This window comes from Apteryx mantelli, chromosome 2 (genome assembly GCF_036417845.1).
Source record: "Apteryx mantelli isolate bAptMan1 chromosome 2, bAptMan1.hap1, whole genome shotgun sequence".
In the NCBI taxonomy this organism is placed as follows: domain Eukaryota; kingdom Metazoa; phylum Chordata; class Aves; order Apterygiformes; family Apterygidae; genus Apteryx; species Apteryx mantelli.
The window spans coordinates 169,155,716-169,169,421 of record NC_089979.1 but is presented as its reverse complement, the minus strand read 5'-3'; the positions used below and the strand labels follow the sequence as shown (position 1 = coordinate 169,169,421).

At 44.0% G+C, this 13,706-nt stretch overlaps 1 protein-coding gene across 1 annotated transcript in view; it reads left to right on the top strand.

Annotated features, from left to right (window-relative positions):
* LOC136991352 (obscurin-like) overlaps nucleotides 1–13,706 on the top strand; it is a 147,040-nt gene that overhangs the window by 42,445 nt on the left and 90,889 nt on the right. The window contains 11 exon segments of the mRNA XM_067292219.1: nucleotides 1,326–1,592; nucleotides 2,526–2,795; nucleotides 3,680–3,946; nucleotides 4,446–4,712; nucleotides 6,599–6,871; nucleotides 8,268–8,534; nucleotides 9,262–9,528; nucleotides 10,033–10,296; nucleotides 10,871–11,137; nucleotides 11,536–11,799; nucleotides 12,729–12,995. Coding sequence (XP_067148320.1) covers nucleotides 1,326–1,592; nucleotides 2,526–2,795; nucleotides 3,680–3,946; nucleotides 4,446–4,712; nucleotides 6,599–6,871; nucleotides 8,268–8,534; nucleotides 9,262–9,528; nucleotides 10,033–10,296; nucleotides 10,871–11,137; nucleotides 11,536–11,799; nucleotides 12,729–12,995 — 2,940 coding nt within the window.

Below are 13,706 nucleotides of genomic sequence, written 5' to 3'. Positions count from 1 at the left end.
AACATCATAGAAGAAGGCTGGAAACTGGTCACTGCTCATGGGAGGAGAAAGGCTCCTACTCCTCCCGAAGACTTGCAGCTGAAGAACAGGTTTAGTGCCCTCCAGGATGAGGAGGAGATGGGCATGGCTGCCAGGGAAGTACCTGGGACAACAGACCCTGTGCCTTGCCGGAACGCCCGGAAGAAGCGGCGGGTGATTGGTGGACACCAGGTTAACCATGAGGCAGCAACGTGCCATTGTGGCCAAGAAGGCCAATGGTATGCTGGGCTGCATCAGGAAGAGTGTTGCCAGCAGGTCGAGGGAGGTGATCCTGCCCCTCTGCTCAGCCCTGGTGAGGCCACACCTGGAGTGCTGTGTCCAGTTCTGGGCTCCCCAGTACAAGAGGGATGTGGCACTACTGGAGCAAGTGCAGCGAAGGGCTACAAAGATGATTAGGGGACTGGAGCATCTCTCTTATGAGGAAAGGCTGAGAGAGCTGGGCCTGTTCAGCCTGGAGAAGAGAAGGCTGAGAGGAGATCTTATCAATGTGTACAAGTATCTGAAGGGAGGGTGTCGAGAGGATGGGACCAGACTCTTTTCAGTGGTGCCGAGCGACAGGACGCGAGGCAATGGGCACAAACTGAAACGCAGACACTTCCATCTGAACATGAGGAAAAACTTCTTCACTGTGAGGGTGGCAGAGCACTGGCACAGGTTGCCCAGAGAGGTTGTGGAGTCTCCTTCTCTGGAGATATTCAAAACCTGCCTGGACGCGATCCTGTGCAACGTGCTCTAGGTGACCCTGCTTGAGCAGGGGGGTTGGACTAGATGATCTCCAGAGGTCCCTTCCAACCTCGGCGATTCTGTGCTTCCTTAAACCTAGTCTGTCTTGTTGAGTATCTGTGCCTCAGAAGTATGAAGTTGTCCCTCTGGCCTTCGCTAAGACTCTTCATGCTTGCCCTCGGCCCTATTCTCTGTGACTACATCTCCCATGGGATGCCAAGACCCTGTATCTGAGAGATGCTGCAACGTAGAGAAAAAAGGAGTCCTCGCAGTCTCATAGCTGCACAGTCATAAATTACAGCACTGCACCACGATTACAGTGCTGAATATCGCTCCCACTCCATGGCCATGCAGGAGGCCTTTCCTGATCCCTGTATCCTCCCATTAATGAATTCTGCTTTCCCCCAAACTCATTCAAATCATGAGGTATGAGAGGTCCTGTACTGGTGTCATCTGCTCTGGTAGGAGTTTACTTAAGCCCTCTTTAAATGCCTGGTAGCAGCTGAAAACGTCTCAACTTAAATATCCTGATTGTTCTCTATTTTGTTCCTGTTAACCTTCAGAGAAGCCTGCTGTCTTCATGAAGTCCTTGGACGATGTTTTTGGTGAGGAGCGAGGTGTGGTTAAACTGGAATGTGAAGTCTCCAAAGAGAAGGTCAAACCCGTTTGGAAAAAGGATGGTGTGGAGCTCACTTCTAGCAACAAATATGAGCAGACGCAGTCTGGGAAGACCCTGTGCCTCCTTATCTGTGACCTCGAAAAGACAGATGCAGGTTTATACACGTGTGATATTGGCACTGATGTTGCCAAGTCAAAGGTTGGCGTTCAGGGTGAGTACTGTAGTCAATGGTGGCCAGTCGAGGGGCGCTGGGAATACGTATGGGTTTGGTCACTTTGTCTCACACCTATTCTTCCATGAGCCTCAAGGGTCTCCACTGTAAACCGGTGTTGCCAGAATTATTATACAACACAATGACGTCTGAACACCCCTTGTTATTCTTCTTTTGTAAGTGTGCCTGGTGTTTTAATGAAAATCACTGGACATATCAAGAACATGCCAATTACGTTTCTTTCCTGAACACCCCTCAAATGGAGAAATGCTCCCAAGAAGAGCTACTAATTTCTTAAAATAAAAGAACCTTGTGTTTCACATGTTTCAGCTATTAGTTCAGTCAGTTGTGGGAATGTAAAAGTTAGAACATTGTCTGTTAAAGACCCGAATAATTCCTCCGGTCCTTTAATCCTTGTGGCTGCCTGTTGGAAGGAGGAGTGTTCAAGGCTTTCAAACTCCTATTTGACAATGAGACACGTTTTGAATTCCAGTCCATTTTGAACACCAGGAGGGGTTGGACAGTGAGAAAATAACAAACACAAACATCCCATTTCTCGGATCAGCATGGGCAAAAGCCTTTGTTTCACACAGCATCCCAAAGGCTTCCTAGGTCTGATAGCTTTTCCCCTCTCTAGCCTATTGAATCTTGACTCTGTTCCCCGGAGCAGGCTGTTCTCCACACAGTCATTCCAGAGTGAAGCCAGGAGATTCACATGGTTCTTTTCCTATAGCCTTGCGGTGACTCTGAGGGGAAAGTGTCGGAAAAACTCTTCCCCACGTCAAATGCATCAGTAAGGAATGCAGTGCTGTCCTGCAAATCCTGTAGATAAACGAGCCAGATGAGCTAAAAATGATAACACCACTACTCATGTCAGTCTTTAAAGCCTTTTCTCGTTATAATCATTGTATTAACCTACTTTTTGCCTTCCAGAATTAAACATTGGCATAACCAAACGGCTGAAGAATACTGAAATCCAGGAGGGAGAAGATTGCGCTTTTGAGTGTATTTTGTCCCATGAAAGCATCGATGACTTCCACTGGACACTGAATGGGAGCAAAGTGGCAAGCGGTGGGCAATTTGAAGTATTTAACATGGGTCGGAAATATACACTCAATATCAAAAGTGCGACTGTTGCTGATACTGGAGAAGTCATTTTCACTGCCCGTGGTCTAACCTCCAAGGCCTCTCTGGTTGTGAAAGGTAATGAGATCAAACTGATTATGGGGTCTGAGTGTTTTCTTTTCATAGCGTATCTCAGTAAACCATGAGGGCAAACTCCTGACGTGATGGAAGTGAACAGCAACCTTCCCTGTGAGCCCAGAGGCACTGAGAATTTCCCTGAAAAACAAGCGAAAGGCTGAAACTTTTTATAGATGTTTGAAGAGTTGCAGAATGCATTGATTAGTGTTGCAAGTGCACTTCTCTCTACCTCTAGCTCCATTAATAATGGACCAAGAATGATCTGTTCAAATAACTGTAAATGCAAATATCCTTTAAGTCTAAGCTGAAGGGATGGTCTTCATCATATCTAACTGTACACACAGCTGCTACCTAGAATGTGTGCATCTGAAATAGTCCCCCAAGGCTCCCTGGGTAGCCAGCAGAGAGAAGAAATGGGTAGCTTTCGGACGTGGTTCCTCTGCCACAGTTGGACATATTTAGGACAGAATGAACTGTTGCCTGAACACCATTGCCTGTACTGAGTAGATCACTGCTGGCTATAAAGGGGACCTGGAGTGGTTGCCTCCACAACATATCTCCATACGGTTGATGTCTGCATTTGGTGAGGTAAATCGCACCCTAAATGCACATGCCAGTAAAGACAAAATGACAGCCTCTGATGTGAATGCCATCCAGACAAGTCTGCAATTCCTATAAATGATCACTACTGTTCACTGAGAGCCCATAACTGCAATGAATGTGCACTAAACAAGAACGCTTCTATTTCCCTCTGTTCCCATCATAACCTGAATCATTCATTGGGCAACATGAAAATTTATTGTATATTTTAGTTGAAAAAACAACAAAACTCCCTATATTGATCATGATTGTAGATTTTTATTCAGGACTCTTTTCTCCTTCAGAAAAACCTACAGAGGTTACAAAACAACTGGAGGATAAAACAGCAGCAGCAGGGCAGGACATCTGCCTGAGCTGCGAATTGTCAAAACCCGATGCAAGCATTCGGTGGTACAAGGATGGCAAAGCAATCCGAAAAAGCCAGAAATACGACTTGCAGCAAGAGGGAACACAAGCCGTTCTGATCATCCATGACTCCACAGTCAAGGACAGCGGGGAGTACACCTGTGAGACAGAGGTCTCAAAAACGAAAGCCAGGATCACGGTGCAAGGTCAGCAGAAGGGCACGCAGGGGCTGGAAAGTATAAAAGTTGGGGTAAAAATTTGCAACCTGTGGGAGATGTTCTTCTCTCCTGTTTCCCTAAACAGGACCAAATTTGGTTTTCAAAGATTTCTATGGATTAAAATTTTTTTAAAAATTCTGCAAAAAAACCTTCTAGGTCCTGAAGAATCTTTTGCATTAATTGATGAGCTAATCAAAAATGTCAATTTGTATTAATTTTTTTTGAATATGGGCATCAAACATTATATGCAGCTTGCCAGATGAGATCTCACGATCACCTGTACAATGTCATTAAGCTTTCCAGATATCTGATAATATTTTACCTGGTACATCCTATGGCAGGAAGTGGGCTTGGTGATCTTCTGAGATCCTTTCCATCTCTGTTTTCTGTGATTCTACTAGTTGGGGACAGAGGAGGGTCAAGATTGCGCTGTTTATGCTGAGGACTTGTTGGGTAACAAATTCTCTCTTTTATTTTCTTCCTGCAGAAAAACCCAATTACTTTGTCAAGGAACTTTCAGATCTGAAAGTCAATGAAAATGGAGTTGCAGTTTTTGTGTGCCAGAGTGAGAAAGCCGCATCCTCTGTGGTCTGGAGGAAAGGCATAGCAGAACTCAGGGCAAGCAGGAAATACGAGATCACCCAGAAAGGCAAACTCCTGCAGCTGACCATAAATAACTTGGAGAAAAATGACAATGACACTTACACCTGCGACATTGGGGATGCCCAGTCCAGAGCGAAGCTAGTCGTACAAGGTAAAATGGGAGGAACATGACTATACAGCCTGTTTCTCCAGCAGGAAGTGTTACCTTGGTGGAACTTGTACATTTATGCCAGATCTCTGAAACTCCAGCAGTCTGGTCTCACCAGCAGCTCTGTGCATGACCTGTGTTGACAGACATGCGGAGGGCAAAACACCCTGGGAGGGAAGGAACTATACAAGCTAGCCCAGTGCTTCTGGGTGGCTGCATGGCCAGATGTCTAAAGTGCTGCCACCTATGCGTAGGCAGATCTATTTCTCAGCGTACGGCCACTGATTCCTGGCTATATCTGACTCATGGTGTGTATATACAGTGCAGGACGTATGGGCAAAATCTTAGCAACACTGAGAACTGCACTTGCAGAGCAACCTGTTGATCTGAAGCGTTTACACTGGGAATACTTTAGGTCTGATTTAAAAAACAAAATGCTGATGTGAGGAGGTGCTGGTGTTTCTTTCTGGACATATGATTCATAAGATTCGTGGTGCCTGCTGCTGGACAAGGGAAAACTTATTCTGCCTCTAGGCTTTTTTCTCCATGTCTCTTGATGCCCCTTTCCAGTAGTGGCCTCTCAAAGACGATGAGTAGATGAGTGGTCCGGTGCTCGTTGTATGTTTTTAGCATCCCTCTGTGCCTTAGAGGCGAATTGCAGCCTCCACCTGAAAAGCACAGCCCAAGCAGGTTTTGTTTGATGTTACAGGCAGCAAACAAACTGAGGAAGGGGTGAGGTGGCCAGTGCAGATGGCAGGGCAGTACGTACAGGGAAAAAATGAAGTTTGGTTGTTACTGCTTCTCACAGTCCACTCGTCACAGCCCCATTTGGGAGAAACTCTTGAGATGAGATAGATGAAGCAATGAAGAGAATAGGAGGAACAATCTGAGAACAGTCACACGGAGCTGCAGTGGCAGCGTGCTGTGAAGTTATTAAAGACTTGGGGGTTAAGGCTGAGTCCTGCACCTCTGACCATCTGCCACTGCAGCTTTGAGAAGCAAGGAGGTGTGCTTAATCCCCTTGTTGCCTCAGGATTTGAGCCGTCTGAATTTGGTTTGAGGTTTCTGACACTTACTTTTTTGGGTGAAAAAACCACTCATCTCTGTCACAGAGCTCAAGATTATTTGGCTCGAAGAGGTAACATGTAAAATAAACATAAGTCATGAAGAATATGGCAGCATCGTACTTACGGTTCAGTAAAAACTCCGTCTACTGGTTTTGTAACTAGGAGCAGCATTAGGTATGTCTTTGTGTACAGTGATAACCTTTTATATGTACACACACCCACACACATTATATATATGTATATATATACACACATACACACAGTTTTTCAGGGCTGTTTTGTATTTCCTTTTATTAAAGCTGCACCCAGACAGACGCTCCATTTCCCACTGTGTTTGTGTTCGGGCTGAGCTCAAAGAAGTGGGGAGCTGAGTGGTCATATCCCATAGAGAGAAAGCTATATTTGCTCCAGAAAAATACAATAAGCAGAGGTAGTTCTCATAGGCTCACTGATGTCTAGGACACAGTGGCACTCAGAGCTTCACTTTGTCCCTGTTCCAGGTAGTTCCTTTAGGAGAAAGGTTATAATACTGGGTTTACAATGTACTGAGTACTTGTTCTACTATACGTGTTTTATTATTTTGAAGTTGTCTTCATCCTATTTTGGTGTGTGTCCTGTAAATATGTATATTATCTTCCTGTGAATAATTGTTTTGTTCAGTAACAAGAGAGTTATATTTCAGACTTCTTTATCATGATTCTGTTGTTGTTGTTGTTGTTGTTGTTATGAAATACTCGTGCAAGAAGTCTTGGAATTTTCCGTACCAATTTTCATGCTAGAAGCTGGAGATTCCAGTAATAGATGTATCTATGTTCCTTTCAGGCCAGAAAGTGCTAATAACAGAAGACCTGGAAGATGTCAATGTGTTAGAAGGAGAATCTGCCATGTTCAAATGCAGAATCTCTCCTGTAGACTATAGCAAAGTGCAGTGGTTTTTGGATAAAACCCCACTCCATACCAATGAACTTAATGACATCCAGTCTCAGCCTGGTGGATATCACTTGCTAACCTTGAAAAAACTCTCACTGAAGGACTCGGGGGTCATTACTTTTGAAGCTGGTGATACGAAAACATCCGCCAGTTTGGTTGTTAAAGGTAATTCAAGCATCAAAACTGCAGGAGAGTTTAGAATAAGTAGAAATAACTGCTAGATAATGTGGATAGGTGAAAAAAAGAGCAAAAATGCTACAAATTAGGCCTCATCGTATGTTTACCTGTGTATGTTCAAGAATAGTGTTAGGTGTATAATAAAGCTAGAGTTAGGGAATTAATGTTTTGTAATCCTGGAGAACTGCCAGTGTGTTTGTTGGACCTTAGATGGGAATATTATAGTATGGGGATGGTTCACTGCATACCTCCGCTGGTTTTCCTTGAGCAGAGATAGGATGGCACGGCGATGGTCAGGGAGAAGACTTGCGCGTTCATAAGCCTGTACTAGAAGACAGCAGAAGACAGCAAGAAACTGTTCTTTCTTTTCACGACCTCAGTAGAGGTTTCTTCCTCCTTCCTCTTCCACAATAAGTGCCTGCTCTACACTAACTCATCTTAAAGCCTGGAATCCCAGGCTGGGATAGAGCCTGAATGGGAATCTCCACCGGGACCCTTTCACTGGCAGCTCTGCTTTCCTCTCTGTGTCTGTTCTGTGCTGGTTTTTAAGCTTGTCCTTCATGTCTGTTAAAAATATGTTGTTGGTTCTCATAATGAGAAATTAGTACCACTGGTCGTGTCAGAAGATGCTTTGTCGTTTCTTTGTGTCCTCCGTGTTATGCATGAGATCGCCTCGGTAAGGTTTTGCAGCTTTTTGTGTCTGTGGTCCAGTTCCAACCAGCAATCCGCAACTCAGTTCAGTGTCTCCCATCCCTGACCAACTTCTGAGAATTGTATCACCAGGAGCTTCTCCAGAAGTTGGTTCGCTGATGGCACTGACCTTTGTTGTTCTGTGTCTTCTCTGCCTCGCTCCATGGATCTGGCTGTCATCCCGGAATGATATGTGGAAGCTGAAGGAGGAAATTTTCTCTTAACGCCTGGGCCCTGGCAGAGTCTCTGCGTTATATTACACCATTTCTGTTTTCCTTTCACTGCTGAGGGCACAGGGAATCAAAATTCAAATAACTAAGTAACTGGCCACTGCTTAAGATCTTTGAGGGCTGAAATTTCACGCTATTCTTTGGAGTGCTGAAACCAATTCCATACTGTTTGTGTCATTAGTAGCAACAGCAGTGTTTAACGCTAGTGCTTACAGTAACAACAGTAATAGTGGCAATGTCTTGAATAGTCCAAATAGTAGTTAAAAGAAAAAAGTATATGGTCTTAAGCATTTTTTTGCTGCTGTGGAGTGCTGAATTGTAAAAAAAATCTATTTAGTTTGCTTGCTAGTTTTTTTTTTTGTTTCTGTAGTTTTGTATCTGAACAAAAAGGGTTGAAACAAAAAGGAAAAAAGTGATTTCCAAGCTCATGCATTTCCTTAAACATTTGCAATATTCCCTTTCAGAGCAACCTGTTCTTTTCAAGCAAGAGCTCCGAAATGAAGAGGCTAAAGAAGGAAAACAAGTCAAGCTGACCTGTGAGCTCAGCAAACCTGATATGCCAGTGAAATGGATGAAGGGAGACACTGTTCTCTATGCCAGCGAGAAGTATGAGTTTAAACAGCACGGTACTGTGGCAGAACTCATTATTCGAGATGTCGAGTCAGTAGACGCTGGGATCTATACCTGCAGCGCTGGGGAACTGAAGACCACTGCTCGGGTGAAAGTAAATGGTAGGCAGACTAGATACGTGGCAACACTTTCCTAATGCATTGTGTAATAGAGTTGCTATAAAGAAACAGCACTTCTTTATTGCAGCAGTGCCATCTGTGAATTCATGGTTAAAATTTAACAATAATATGTATACTTGTAAGTACATTTATGTATTTCTTGAATGTGGTTTCACATTATGTTTCTGGGATTTTAGGCCTGTAACTTCCCACTGAGGTGGAAATAAATGTTAAGGTTTCATGTTCTATACGCTGCATGCCAGAGTTCCCAAACTATTAGCTATTTTACATGGCTGTGGTTAAGACTGGAATTAGAATTGGAGACCTTGAAAAGTAGTACATGCCACAGAGGAAAGCAGGAGAGAGAGAGGGCGTGAGTACTGTCACAGAGCCCTGCAGCGGCTGGGGATTTGATAGGTGAGGATGCGCAGAGGACCGTGAAGTAGTCCCTACAAAAGATAAGAGAAACTTCTCTCATACCCCAAGGAATCCCTAATGATCTGATAATACCTGGGAGAGAGTTTTCTTCCTGCTCCCAAACAGAGTGACATGGTTGGGAAGAAAACTCTCTGCTGCTGCCTATCCCACTGCTCTGCTCTTATGAAAGAGGACTGGCTGGAAGTGTGTTAGTTTTAAGGAGTGACAGCTGCCCTGGAGTGCTTATTGCACAGCGGGAGAAGAACAGGAGAAGGTACGTGCCATACCTGATCTCTGTGTTTCTGTGCTCTAGCTGTGCCTGTCCTCTTCAAACAAACCCTGGAGAGCACGGAAATGGAAGAGGGGAAAACTGTCTCTTTGCGCTGTGAACTCACAAAACCTGACGCACCTGTGGTGTGGAAGAAGGGAGGAGAGACGATCCAGGCAAGTGCCAAATATGAAATGAAGCAGAAGGGGACAGTGGCGGAGCTGGTGATTCATAATGCAGAGGCAGAAGATGCAGGAAGATACACCTGTGACACCGGAGACCAGCAGACCACAGCCCAAGTCAAAATCCATGGTAAGAATAAGATACCGGCTTGTGACTATTTGTTGTTGTTTTTGCCATGGTCCTGCTAGGTCCTGCCAATCAAATATTCCTGGTCTGGTAAAATATCTATCCTTGCTTCTGAAATAACTATTCTGTTTTCTGCTCTGGACAGAGACACTTGTCTGAGCTCTAAGCCAGGAGGTAAGAATGGCCTCGGCTATTTTGTTAGAGACTGTGCAGTTCTTTCCATCAGCTACTGAGCCATTTTTTTCATGTGTCTGTGACCAACAGTATTTGGGCAACAGAGGAGTTCTTACTTTGATATCAAATTATTGTAAAATAATTATCTTGTTTTTATTTCCCTTGATTTCATGGTGTGCTAATATAAATGCAACTAAAGTCCTGGAAGTGCAGGTGAGTCGCAGTTAATTAGCTGTATACCAAGGGAATTGTTTTTGGCACTGTTTAAGTCCCTTATGAGGTAACCGATTGGTACCGATGCCCCTTAAATAAAATGAACGCTTCATCCCTCAGCCATCTGTGCACTCATCAAAGAAGATCTTAAGAGCTTGGAAGCTTTGGAAGGGGGGACAGCCAGCCTACGCTGCGAGCTGAGCAGGGAGGCCCCCGTGGAGTGGAGGAAGGGGCACACTGTTCTCAGACCAAGTAAGAAGTACAGGATGAAACGAGAGGGTGCTGTGGCTGAGCTGCTGATCCACGATCTGGACTCAAAGGATGCTGGAGACTATACCTGTGTAGTGGGAAACGAAAAAACCACAGCAGCCTTATCAGTGAATGGTAAAAAGTCAGAAATGACCCGTGAAACTCTGGAACGTTTTTGTCCATCCCCTCCATCCTCCTTTCTGCGTAGTTCCTAACAACACCTATCTTTATGTCTCGCTTCTACTTTTTTCATCCTTATTTTTCATGTTACCATGTCACTGCTTTCTCCATTCCCCATCCACCATCAGCGTTCAGTGTGCTCTGTGTTGCATGTATGTGTGTTGTGCTGTCTTCCCGGAGACCTTTCTCAAATGAATGCTGCTGACGTGCTTGTGTGTTTTATTGAATTAGTATGGAAACATAAGACACCTTGGGATTTTCTGTTAAGGAGGGCTTAGCACCCTTAATGATGAGGATAAGTTTGTCAATAATATGTGTGATCCAAACCAAATCAGAGGCTTTGATTCCCAAAGAACAGTTCACTTAAGGGTTTTTTTCTTCCAGCCAGAGAAATGGCAGGATGTGTTTGAGGATAAGAGTGTTGGAATAAGGCCTGGGTAGTTACGTGATAAATCACAGTTCAGCCTTTTACCGGAGGTGCTGGGGTAAGGCTTTGAGTTGCAATGCCTATTCATTGTGCGTCTCTCAGCCCTGCCAGTTCGTTTCAAAAAAGAACTGAAGAACGAGGAAGGCACAGAGAGCGGAACAGCCACTCTGCAGTGCGAGCTGAGCAAGGCGGTTGACTCGGTCGAGTGGAGGAAGGATGAGAAGGTGCTGATGCCAAGCAGCAAATACAAAATGAGACAGGAAGGCCGTTTTGCCGAGCTGGTAATCCAGGATCTGGAATTGACGGATGCTGGGAATTACACTTGCGTGTGCGAAGACCAGAAGACAACAGCTGCTTTGCGAGTGAACGGTAAACGTTCTACCCCTGTTTATCATTTAGCCCTTCCCTGAAACTTCGTGTGTTGGACGCTTGGTGTTTTCTGATCTTCTGAGGACCTGCCAGTATGGTTTCTTGGAGAGGTTTCATGTTCTTAGCTCTGTGATGACTATGAGTCACCCTGCTAAAGGACATTTCCCTGTGCTTTTTTGCTTTGATGCAGCATAGCTAGGTTCTGTGCTGTTTTCTCTCATTTCTTTTCCTTTACTGTAGGAGTTCTTCCCCCCCCCCCCCCAAACTTACCACTCTATTCATCTAGCAGTAACGCATGTTTAACTAAATGTATATGCTGCAGTCTGGTAGCTCACGGAAAAGTCCAGGTCATTTCATTCTAGCTCTGATTCCGTCTCTGTTGGTATTGCGTCCTTCAGCCTTGCCTATCCTCTTCCAAGAAGAACTGGTGAACAAGAAAGCTACGGAGGGAGAGGCAGTCGCTTTGCAGTGTAAACTCAGCAAGTCAGCCCCGGCCGCATGGAGAAAGGGGCATCAGGTTCTCAAGCCAAGTGAGAAATACAAAATAAAACAGGAAGGCCCCTTTGTGGAGCTGATGATCCAGGATTTGGATTTGACAGACGCTGGCGATTACAGCTGCGCGTGTGGAGATCAACAGACTACAGCTGCGTTGATAGTAAATGGTAAAAAGAAATCTGAGGCGCATGCCCCAAGTAAACCTGTATATTCCAGACACTCTTCCTCTTTTTCTCCTATTGCATCTTTTTCCTGTATATTTTCCAGCTCCTCCATTGCTGATTGATTTTCCTTTCCTGTTTTCCTTCTCTCTCTTTTTACCCGATCTCTTCTTGATGTGCTGTTTGTCTTCCTAGATGCTATGTTTAAACAGCAAATGGAGTACAGGTTCCCAACTCAGTACAATCTCCTAGTCCAGTGTAGCTGCTTGTTTAAAAGTTTTCCCACAGGAATTGTCCTAAAAGTGGGACTAATATTTGCTTTGTGTTACTTAGAACGTTGCTCCCAAGATGAGCAAGCTTTTGTCGGTATATGATGCTACACACTGACTGTCTTAATGAAAACGCAGCCTTTTTATGCTCCTGCAGTTCCCACCCCTTTTTTGTCGATTGTTTTTTTAGTCTCCCAAAGCACGTATTTTATCTCTGCAGAAAGCTGGCAGCCTGTTTGCAACTGTTTTATTTGAAGGAGCCCTGTTTATAGAAGTACAGACAGTGCAATAAATCAGGCATTTCTGTAGAACCGCTGGTTCTCTCAAAGGAAACAAAAAGCTTTAGGCCTCGCATTGAAATGTGGCCTCTGGTTTTATGCCTATACTTCTGTTGATGCATATAATAAAGGGTGATGACTCGATCTTGTCAACTAAGGCTGCAGATGGAAAGACAGGCTTTTGAAGCAGATTTTAAAGGGTGAGGACAGGAAATTAAAAGGCAAACTGAAATCTCTTGAAATGCTAGAGATTTTAACAGAGTCCTGAAATGTAAAGGTTTTATGGCATCAGTGACATGCAGCTGCAGAGAAATAAGAAAAGAGAGTAAGTTCATGGGTCAGACTTTCTCAGCTTTGATGCCATGTCCATATTGCATTTACTCTACAGTCCTACCTACTCTTTTCATCAAAGAACTGGTGGATGAAGAAGCTACGGAAGGTAAAAGCGTCTCTCTGCGCTGCGAGCTGAACAGGGCTGCCGCTAACGTGGAGTGGAAAAAGGGACTCAAGACCCTCAAATCAAGTGACAAGTATAGAATGAAACGAGAAGGTGTCGTTGCTGAGCTCATAATCCAAAACGTAGACACGGCGGATGCTGGAAATTATTGCTGTGTGTGCGGAGACCAGCAGACTATGGCTGTTTTAACAGTACATGGTAAAACACGCAAACCCAGAAACGTGCTTAAAGTAACTGTAGTGTTTCCTCCGTTCATTTGGATGGGCACCCAGTGCGCCCTGCCACCTCCTTCACTGTGACTTAGCGATTTTTAGGTTTCCAAAAATTCATAGAAATTAGGTTATTCCCCGATAAGCTTTTTTCAGGGAACTTGCAATCTTACTCCCATACTTCATTCCTGGGACAACAAGGTGCTTTTATACATATGGGCCAGTTGTCATTGTATTCAGTTAGTCTCATGTGTAAAGCAAGCTGAAACCTTCTAGCTGCCAGTCATTCTCAGTGAGAACTTTGATTTTTGCTGAAACGGATGTGTTTGAAAGAGAATGTCAGTTCAGGTAAAAATGTTAGTTTTCCCACCATGTACTGAAATGAATATTTTCATTTCAAACTGACATTTTAGAATGAAACTTCAGTGTTTCATTTTTTATGTCGAATGTCTTTTCATTTGCTTAAATATGTGAAGGCAGAGCGAACATCCTCCTTTCATTTCAGTTTAAAAGTTCATATGAGAAAACCAATTTTTTTTCAAAAATTTCAAATTAAGATTTATTTTTTGCTTGAAATTTTACAGGAAAAAATTGGGTTTTCTACTGATGTTTTCTACTTCTGTCTGTATTGATCTGTGACTCTAAGTACATGTAAAATATCTCTGTGTATTACTGCAACTATTGAGTCCTTGCCTGGTGA